The sequence below is a fragment of the Charadrius vociferus genome, unplaced genomic scaffold, assembly GCF_000708025.1.
Source record: "Charadrius vociferus isolate BGI_N301 unplaced genomic scaffold, ASM70802v2 scaffold999, whole genome shotgun sequence".
Classification (NCBI taxonomy): Eukaryota; Metazoa; Chordata; class Aves; order Charadriiformes; family Charadriidae; genus Charadrius; species Charadrius vociferus.
This window is the reverse complement of record NW_009658627.1, coordinates 1,523-11,398: the sequence shown is the minus strand read 5'-3', so window position 1 is coordinate 11,398 and position 9,876 is coordinate 1,523. Positions and strand designations below refer to the sequence as shown.

Sequence of the window (9,876 nt, the reverse complement as noted above, 5' to 3'; positions counted from 1 at the left end):
CCACCAGCAGAGCCAGCGCTGGTTTCATGAGGCTTACTGTAATACAGCATTTGATATAAATGAAAAAAGTTGGTTTTCAAAACATGAAACACCATTACTTGCACTAGTGAAGATTCATAAATCAATGTATTTGGTAGCTATGGGGGGTTGCAAAAAAAATACAAGAAGGTATTCCACAAAATAAGTGAAGTGCAGGGAGGGTGAGTTTGGGCACCTGGCACAGGCCTCATGACTGCTTCCATCAAAAGAGAGCTCGAGTGTGGCTTGGACCGTCATGTGGCAGCTGGAAGTAGGGCAGAATTTAATTTTTTGTACCTCAGCAATTTGGATGTGTTTTGTCTGCCTGACCTTGGATGCCTTTTGGGACATACATGCCATTCTTTTAAATGCAGCACCAGTAAGAAGCCCTTTGCTGCTCAAGATCAAAGAAAACTTTACAAAGGTTGGTCAAAATTATCTAATTTTACAATCTGCGCACATCAATCTAGACGCAGAGTTAAGAAGAGAACTCGGGAGCCCTGACCACCCAACTTCAGTTTTGTAACACCCTTCCTAGTCAACCTTAGAGATTTCTTTTTGCTGCCTTCCTTTCACAAAACATTCTCAATTTCAAGGACCTCTATTAATTCGGAGACCTCACAATAGTGAGGAAATTATGGCTTCTGATTGCTGCCACTTCCCCTGAGGAAGGTGTCTGCCATTTACAAAGATTTGGCACGGCAGGCAAACCCACCATTTCATGTCTGCTGGGAAGAATAACAAATGCATTATTTGGTATAAGGATCCATCCTGTTGTATGTCTTAGGTTGTATCTGTAGCTGAAGAATATTAATAAAACATGCAGTCAGGGTTAAAATTGTTCTTCTTGAGTGAGAATCTCTACCTCTTAATGCTTCTTGGGGAACATAAGATTAAAAATAGCATAGCCACCTGACAGGGAGCTCATGCAGCTTCTCACAGCACAAAGGAAAACATCAGGCATAATTACTTACTGACATCAAAGGCAGCTTTCAGAGCTTGGATATCGGTCGCAACCCCAGAGACACGGTAGATGCCCACCTCCTCCATTCCACGCCGCTCTATCTCCTCCACACACTGGCGCACTATGTAAGGCACCTTCGATCTCTCTCTCCTTAAGAAAGCCAGACGGGAGAGTTCAGTACAGCCCCTGCCCTCAGTGCCTGTTACCCCAGCCAGCCGGGCTGGCTAAAATCACCCCGGCATTTTGCTGTGCAAACCTCTTCTGGAAACTGGGGTGGGAGAAAGCCTACACAGGCAAACAAGACTGAGCTGAAAAACTCCTCTTAAAGACTGGAGAGGGTTTTCTGAGTGTCTCTGCCTGGCTTTGGCCGTTCTGCAGCTACCCTGAGCACTTGGGCTCTGGCCAGGTCCCAGTGCCCCCAGAGTCTGCCACTTGCACAGGTAACCAGGGGATTCCCAAACAGACCGTGGATACATAGCAACACTGATGATTTCCAATTAATGCAATTCCATAGGGAGGAAATACCACACTTCCCAAACCATGTAACAGAACAAACAGGTTTCTTCTGGCACACGATTCATGACAAAAGATCAGGGGTTAAAATAATACAACAGGGTCCAAAGAACTTGAACATTTCCGATTATGGAAAGGAAACTCAGTGTTCAGTGGCTCTGGAAATTTGTGACCTAGTCAGCTAACTACAGAGCGAAGGGGCAAAGGGTATTTCCGGAACTCAAAAAAGTGAGATGCTGTAAGTAAACACCCTAGGTTTCAAAGCCTGTGTGCATGCTGGTTTTTCCCCCGCAAAAAACGAAGCTCAGAGAATGTACAGCATCTCCTTTCTGCAGCCACAGCCATCTATGCTACTACCCAAGTGGAACAGGCTGGACTGACAAATCTATCGGTGGGGTAAAGACAGGTGCAACCCACTGGCCAGTTGGCTTTCTCACAAATAAGAAGGAGAAATGTGACCCATAAGCTCACTTGGTGACAATAGCGATCTTGACCCCAAACACCCCAGTTTGTTTCCGGGACGGCATCCTTTTCAGGCTAAACTCCCGACTGGTAAACTTCACTGACAGCTTCACTTCCACCTGAATAAAAGAGAACCGCTGTTACTTTTCAAACATTTTCTTTTTTTTTTTTTTTTTAATGCTGCAATGAAAAGCAAAGAAATAAATCACACAATAAGTAGAGAAGCAGTGCTAACTTCCACTTTCCATACTTACTCCATTCATTGAGATGACTGTGCGTTGCCAGTCTTTGTCCTGCAGTGCCTGTGGGTCCAGCTGAAAAACATGGAAGTTACCCATGAGCTAGGAACAGACTTCAGAGAAATCAGCTAGCCAGAAATGCTTCTGTAAGTGAGCAGAGCACTACCACTTTCAGCATGTTACTTCTTTTCTGAAGGAGAACACATGTTCCAAGGTTTCCCTGGTTTCAGGTAACAGGACACTCAGATATTGTGTGGTTCTCTAAGGGCTGATGAGGACTCACACACATGGAAAATCCAGAAACACGCATGCAGTGTCTGCTCAACAACAGAGGCCACCTTGGCGAGCAAAAATCAATGTTTGAAAGCCAATAACCTCAGCTTTCTTCGAAAGAGAGACCACATTCATTGCTGTAGCACAACAGGCACGTTAACAGACAGCCAAATTCATCCCATTCCACAGGGCCAGGAGTCAGAAAAGGGGAGGAGAGATTTCTGAAATATGTCTGATTTGAAATAGAGGAAACTGTCTCCCTCTGCAGTTTTGTAGAGACAGGTGAGGTTGGATGAGTGTGAAATTACTGCACTGAAATAAAAAGCCAAGCTGGAGAACTTCAAAGCTCTTGGCTATGAAGCTAATCACTTCCAAGAAGGACTATATTCCACCAAATTCAAAAGACATAATGACCTTAACAGTGAGATCAAGGAAGAGAAATATGTCACGATCTATACAGAGACAAGTAACAAACCAAACCTCTGTCAGGATCTGACATAGAAGAAGTGGAGACAATGGGCCCAGAAATCACAGAAAGTTGTCCTCCTTCAGCCTGCCTATTCCTTTTCATTTCTATTCGAGCACAGAGGCAGAAAGAACACCTGGACCTGCTATTGCAAGAATTCATTAAACAGAAACAGGTTCTGACACAAAGCCCTGACCTCCCATTTTCAGCTTTGCTTGGTCTCTTTTGAGTGGACAGTTGTGAGGCTGGGGAGCAGCTGACCCAAGCATGCAAACATCACCCAGCCATTCTAGTACTGCCTGGGAGAGTCCAATCACATCTTAACACCTGAGGAGTGGCACTCAGCTCATGCTAGACTGGCAAAAGGCAAAAAAGACCTGTCTGCATGGAGACTTGTATCAGCAATCAGAACCAGCCAAAGCAAGCAGACTTTGGTGCCTCCTGAGATGGCTTTGTAACGCTTTGCTCTTGAACACTGAGGCACAGTAAAGTCAGCAGGAGGCAATTGCAGTTGACTCTGCATTTTGAGTTTACTGTCATGAGCAAACAAAAATGCACTCAGTAAGTAGAGCTACTTCTGCAGCACGGCTCCTGCTTCTCACAGAACCCCAAGCAAAAGCAGAATTCTCTGACAGGCAGAGGTAAATGTTGAAACAACGGCAGCTGCAGTATATTCTGGGAGATCTTAGATGCAATCATGCTCACACTCTCTTTCAGACCATCAACAAACTAGTTCGATGCTGCTGACAGCTACAGAGACAAGTGCCCCCACACCCCTCCCCTCTCCCTAAAGAAGATAACCAGCAGAGAGAAAGTTTCTCCCTGCTTGCTCACACTGCAGAGACCCCAAGAAGCAACAGACAAGCAAGTCAGGCCAACCTTATCTCTGCGCACTTTGTTACGGACGTGAGCCCACAGTGGGATGCTGCCAGCACACACATGCTTTCCTGTCGAATTGGACCGGTTCCTGTAGGTGCAACTCTGGCAGAAATTCCTGAAGACCCCTTGTAAGGAATAGTCTGTAACCAGTAGCTCCCACATTTTGGGACTGCACAAAGGTCCAGGAGGCCAATGGGCAGCAGTGCTTAGCTTCAGTGCTTCAGCAAACCCAAATAACAGACAGCTTGCCAAGAGGGTTTGCTTATAACTCTGGCGGAACAGATCCGCCCCCGCCTGTGTGGCTGGCCAAGGTCCCTACAAGTTGGCCAGAATCTAGGCTGTTCTTCCCTGCATTTCCGTGCTGGAAGTTTGGTTCCTTTCAACAACTACATTCTTTCCCAGAATCAAGAGGAAACCATTTCTGAAGTGTCTGGTTTCCTATGAAGAGCAACCATGTTCATTATTCCTGAAAGCTTGATCTCCAGCTGCCTAAATAGTCATCTCGTTAAGCTGCCAAAATGGCCCTGCTGATAGACACAGTCGCAGCTGATCCTCTAGCTCAGAAGCAGTTTTCCATATGTTTTTAGAATGGAGTCACTGAGAGTGTATTATTTATAGCAGGGAAAGACTGCTTAAGACTGAAGAGGAAAGAGGGTTTTGAATATTTGCCAAAAAAGTTAAAGGGTCCAGTAACAGCTTTTTTAAGCTAACAGGTATTACTGGTTATGTCTCAGTGATGACCACGGAATTCCTGCCACTGTGCAAAACAAAAGCGAGTGAAGAGCTGTTAAAAACTATGATCCAAACGGAGTCCTACTCTGTCTCAAGAGCGAATATCATATGGTGCAAACGACTAGCAAAAGCAGTGTGCTGGAGCCGAGAGCTCACAGAGACTCTTCCTTGCTGGGTAACTACTGGAGCTGAGCGAGGACTGTGAGTGTACCTGCTGCTACCCCTTGCCCCCTCATCTCTGAGCTCCGTTGCAGGGCTGGCAGGACCCCTGCACTCCTCAACTGCTGTTTGACTCCTGCTGGACAACAGCTTATATTGAATGGAAACATCTAGGGAGGACAAGCACCAGGTAGCGGGTCTGGCTGACCCAAGCCAACCCTGTGTAAATCACTGGCAATAACAACAGCACTTAAAAAAAAAAAAAATCCCTCCCAAGGTACCTTTTAAATAACAAAGCAAAATGATGGAAGCTAATAAAAGAGCAAAGCTTGAATAAGCTCTCAGCAACACCGAGTGAGACAGGAAGATCAGGTCTAAGACTCTGATAAAGTCACAGTAGGAAATAACAGTGTCAACAGGAAACTAAGAACGTCATTTAGACTTTGAGCAAGCTTTCAGTCCTGGAACCTACAGATGACCGGCCTTCTAAGGCCAGCAAAAGCAACAGAGGGAAAGGGCAGCTGGAGCGGACAGGTTACAAAGCAGACTGAGGACAAAGAGAGTTAGTGAGCATGATGCTCCAGCATAGAGAGGGCCTGTGACAAATGGGGTCATGCTGTCTTCTGGCCTGATTTGGAGATCAATGACCTGGAAGAAGGAACACGGAGCAGAAGAATGCAATCTACAGAGAGTGTGCCAAAAGGAGACTGCTCCAAGCGAGCAAGCACAGAGGGCTTGCTTTGCCAGCTCAAGCAGGGGAGGCACTGTGAAATGGCTGCCTCCGCATTAATTTGACAGCGAAATATACTGCACCTCTACATATTTCCTTCAAACAGTTGCTTGGTTCGAGTGACAAAAGGACCTGTCCCATCTCCACTGAAACTGTGAAAAATTGTATTGTTTCCATGATCTATACAAACAGGACAGACGTGCTAAAACCCTCAAAGACTGCATCTCACAGGCTTGTTTGCACAGTCCCCACCAAAAGTGCATGCTGCACAGGAAAAATACAAACAAACCAGTTTGTCTTTACTCCTCCAGCACCTCCAGTCCCCTTGCAGCCTGTTCTTTGGCATTTGCAGCTACAGCCCCAAATTCACTAACGAATCAAGCAAATGCCTCTCTGTATCCCGCACAAAACCCAATAGAACAAAGCAGCTCAGCACCACAGGGATTTCTGAGTGCAAGTCTCTGGCCCTTGTAGCAGCTTCGCGCTGAATTAAGACAATTAGTGCATAGAAGTCAGTAGAGGCTGGTGTGCAGAACATCGGAAAAAGGCAAACCAAGGATGCCGGTCACCAGCAAACTCAAGCCAGTCACTAAGAAGGGTTTCTGTGCCCTGCCTTAGGAAACCACGACAGAAAGTTTGATGATCCCCCCCCCTCCCCCCCCCCCAAAAAAAATAAAATAAAACATAGAGAAACGAAGAAGCATCAGTGGAAATGAAATGCCTGGGAGCAAGGACCAAGGCAACCTTAAGGTTAGCGTGTTTTATGCTATTTATTCACATTACTTTCTCCTTTCATTAAATCTCCCTGGCAACTTTACACTCCATCAATTTTTAATTCTAACTGATGTTACATACATGTTGTCAGTCTCATTGCTGCTGGAAACTCCCAGTCCAGCCATAACCCCATTCTTCTCAAAGCTCCCCACTGACACGTTAATCTTTCCTACCATCACCCTTTAGACATGACCCATTGCCTTCTTCATTTCCACCCTGTTTTCACTGCTGGGATACTTTTCTGCATGAGCAAACTGTTTAAATGAACTCGAGTGTGTAAAAGGTTTTCTGAGTTGACACTTGGGAGGTACAGCATTTGACAATCTGTTTTACATGGAAAACAACCCAGATGTCTGAAATAGCCATGTGCACTGCTATGAGACATCCCAGATAATTAAGCAGATAAGAGTGATTGTTCTGCATGGCAACGGAGGAATGGTGTTGTGCTGCTACCACAGAATGACTGATCTAAGGTCATATCCTCTCTGATTTTCCAGCACTGCTGAGAGGCAGAAGGAAATGGTTTGCCTGAGCTGATCATGCAGAAAAAAAATCACCACCACCACCAAAGGAAACAGCATTTCTAGGAGGCACCAACTGGAGGAGATGGATCACAGGATGGAGCGTCAATTTACTCATCCAACCTGTTTCCAAGGCAGAGTCCAGTTTTGCTGACATAGGTGCCCACATAGATGCAGAGTCTCAGGACCAAACAAAAGGCTGCTACACTCAAAACACGTGGACATGCCTGCCACGTGAAGTGCAAAATTCAAAGAGCAAAAGGGCCAACCTCCCAAGTGCTGAAGGTGGATGCAAGGTAACAACAGAAAGAAAAAAAGAATTAAATAGAGAGTTCAAAATGAGGAGCTGATGACTACTACTGAACTAAGCCTCGTGTTTCCCCCTGTAAGATGATGTCCATTTCTTCCTCCCCCAAGTCCCCCAGTAATTTCACTTTCACATTGTACCCAGGAATAGCACCTTCTCCCTGTATTTCTGATGCCTGAGATGTAACAGAAGGCCCCAACCACGCATGCTCGCTGGTTAAACACTGCACGTCCAGTGCTGCTGCTCCCAGGTCTGATGAGGACTTCACTTCTCCATTTACATGAGGTTCTCCCATATTAAATCTTGTGGTTTTATTTTTCAGGGATAAAACTTGCAGGTTGGCAAGCAATGAAGCTCTTGCATGGGGCTATAGAAACAGGTAAATACAATATTCCATAGGAAAAGAAAATATGAGCAATGGGAGCTATTGAAATTGCTGCCCGTTCCTGGAAGCTTCTGACCACATGGACCAATTTCCAGTCTTCCTTCCTCCAGTGCCATTATGTAATGGAGAGATTTAATAAACATTTCACAGCCAAAACAGTCCTCGTCTCCTTGATGCATTGTCTTCATCACTGCAGCTCAGAGAATTTGGTGAGTCAGAAATCCCAGTAATGGGAAGTTACAGATTTACAATATGTGGCTTAACAATACATTGCAATTTAGCCAACGCAGAAATTTCCCTGTTTTTATCAGCAGGAGGATGCAGACACGACTCTTGATATTCCCAGAGTTTTTAACTAAAGGGAATTTAGGAAAAAAAAAACCCTCATCCAACTTCACAGACTTTACACAAGACAGACTTTGGCTGAATAATGACAACACAACAAGAAAACAGAAAGCCCTAGATACACTAGCAACTCGGAAATAAACAAAATTTAATGTAAAAGCACTTGGGGAAATCCTGAAAGAAAATTACTATAAAACCAGTGATTAGAAAAGATGCTGACAGCATTAATACAGCTAACCTTCAGCCACAGGTTGTAATTTGATTTTGTTCTTGCATTATTCTTAGTAGAGAAATGGTGTTTGCTTTAAAAATAAAACTAAAACAAAATAAAAGCCTTTAACAATTCTTATCAACCCAACATCTTACCAGACTCTCTTATGACTTCTCTCTGCAATTATTCATTAGTGTTAAGAAGTTGTGTGATGGGAGAGAAATCACTGAGAATTAAGAGGATGTTCTGCAAGTTCACCAAGTTTCTTTATAAATTGCAAGGGGGATCTACTGAAAGCAAGACAACTTTTGCATTTGCCTTTTACGATACAAGAGAACACAACTTCTGCACATTTATCAAAAACATTTTATTTTTTTTAATATTTTCTTTTTTACTTTCCAGTGTTTAGGTTTCTCTAAAAGAATCAAGATGCAATTAATATTCAAGTGTCACCAAAGATTATTTTTATCTATTAATTTAAGATGTTTTAACAGTATGTACAAGTGCTGTGCATAAAAATGCCCACTCTTGTGGAAAAAAAAATAAAATTTAAAATATTTTATTAATTTTTAAATCATTCTATGTAAAATATTTGAAGAATTTAGAGGGTCAGTGATTTCGGGGTTCTCCATTATGAGCACACAAATCTCCAGGGCATTTCAGGGCTGAAAACTTGTTCTTTTGTAGTTGCTCAGCGCCATGGAAAATAAGCTTTTGTTAGCAGAAGGGACATATAGATTTCTGGTTCGCCTGAGACATATACATACAAGGCACCCTGTACTAGTGTTTATTGATTTGTACATGAGTTTTCTTTCAAACTCCACCATGCGTTTGGCGACAAAAGCTTTCCCTGAAAATGGCATGGCAGCCTCAGGGCTGCAAGGAGGGAGGGAAGCGAACAGGCCTTATGAAACCCATTTAGACAATGAACCCTTCTGAAGTAAAGGGGAGGTATGATCCTGCAGGCCACCCTCAATCGGAGTTGTTTCTGAAATCCCACAAATGGCCTTGGCCAGTGTGACCATCACTCAAATGCTGGAGAAAGCTGTCATTCATGGAGCGATGAAGAGTCAAACGTAAATGGAGGAGAACTAGTGCTATTTGTCAGCATACCACAAAGACAAAGGTATCTGGGCAGGGTCTCTGCTCTGTACAACAGCCAGTCCAACACAAAGAATGTGTCTGCCGAGCAAGCATTTTAGCACCCTCCTAAAGCTGTGGACAGATAGTGCAACAAACTGGAAGAAGGAAGGGGAACATATATTCTCCGTGTCATCCTCCACTGATGGCCTGAATTCTCCTGCATGGAGCTTTAGTGCTTTATCACACAACAGCTCCCTGAAAGCAGCATCCGTTTGCACTCATCTCATCACCTCCCCTATTGTATTACAAATTTGCCACATAAACAAAAGCATCCCACGCTGATTCTCAGCGGTGGAAATCTCTCTCAGATGCTGCCTGCTGTCATGGACACTATACTCTGGACACAGCAGTTATCAGGACAATAAGCCTGTCCTCCAAGGCCTTGCTATCACATCAATCAACTCGCAGCACGTACAGAACATAGCATTTCTTCCACATGATTTACAGATGGGATAGTATATTCATTGCTTCCTTTTGTCACAAATGGAGCACCCCAAACAGTGCTCAGGGCTCAGTGACAGTGCAGTTCCTACATACTGTGCTGGAAGTTTTGAAGCTAACAGGCAAATCAGAGATCAAAATGTAAATTTTAATGAAAAAGCATCTATTCCATAAGAGTACTGAAGTAGACATAGGAGACAAGGCAAGAGGGAAAAAGCTGCTGACTTCCTGCCTCTGAATCACAATGTATACCTCACTATCTGGAGAAAAATCTCCAATGCTGAGACAATCAGAAGGCAGAAAAAGCCCTCCCT

The 9,876-nt window shown here is 44.1% G+C and overlaps 1 protein-coding gene across 1 annotated transcript in view; it reads right to left on the bottom strand.

Annotated features, from left to right (window-relative positions):
- Nucleotides 1–9,876, bottom strand: part of LOC104293700 (breakpoint cluster region protein-like) — a gene marked incomplete at its 5' end in the record, with an annotated part of 14,153 nt that overhangs the window by 3,286 nt on the left and 991 nt on the right. Inside the window, 3 exons of the mRNA XM_009893221.1 lie at nucleotides 993–1,132; nucleotides 1,967–2,076; nucleotides 2,212–2,271. Of these exons, the coding sequence (XP_009891523.1) occupies nucleotides 993–1,132; nucleotides 1,967–2,076; nucleotides 2,212–2,271 (310 nt within the window). The remainder of the gene's footprint in view (nucleotides 1–992; nucleotides 1,133–1,966; nucleotides 2,077–2,211; nucleotides 2,272–9,876) is intronic.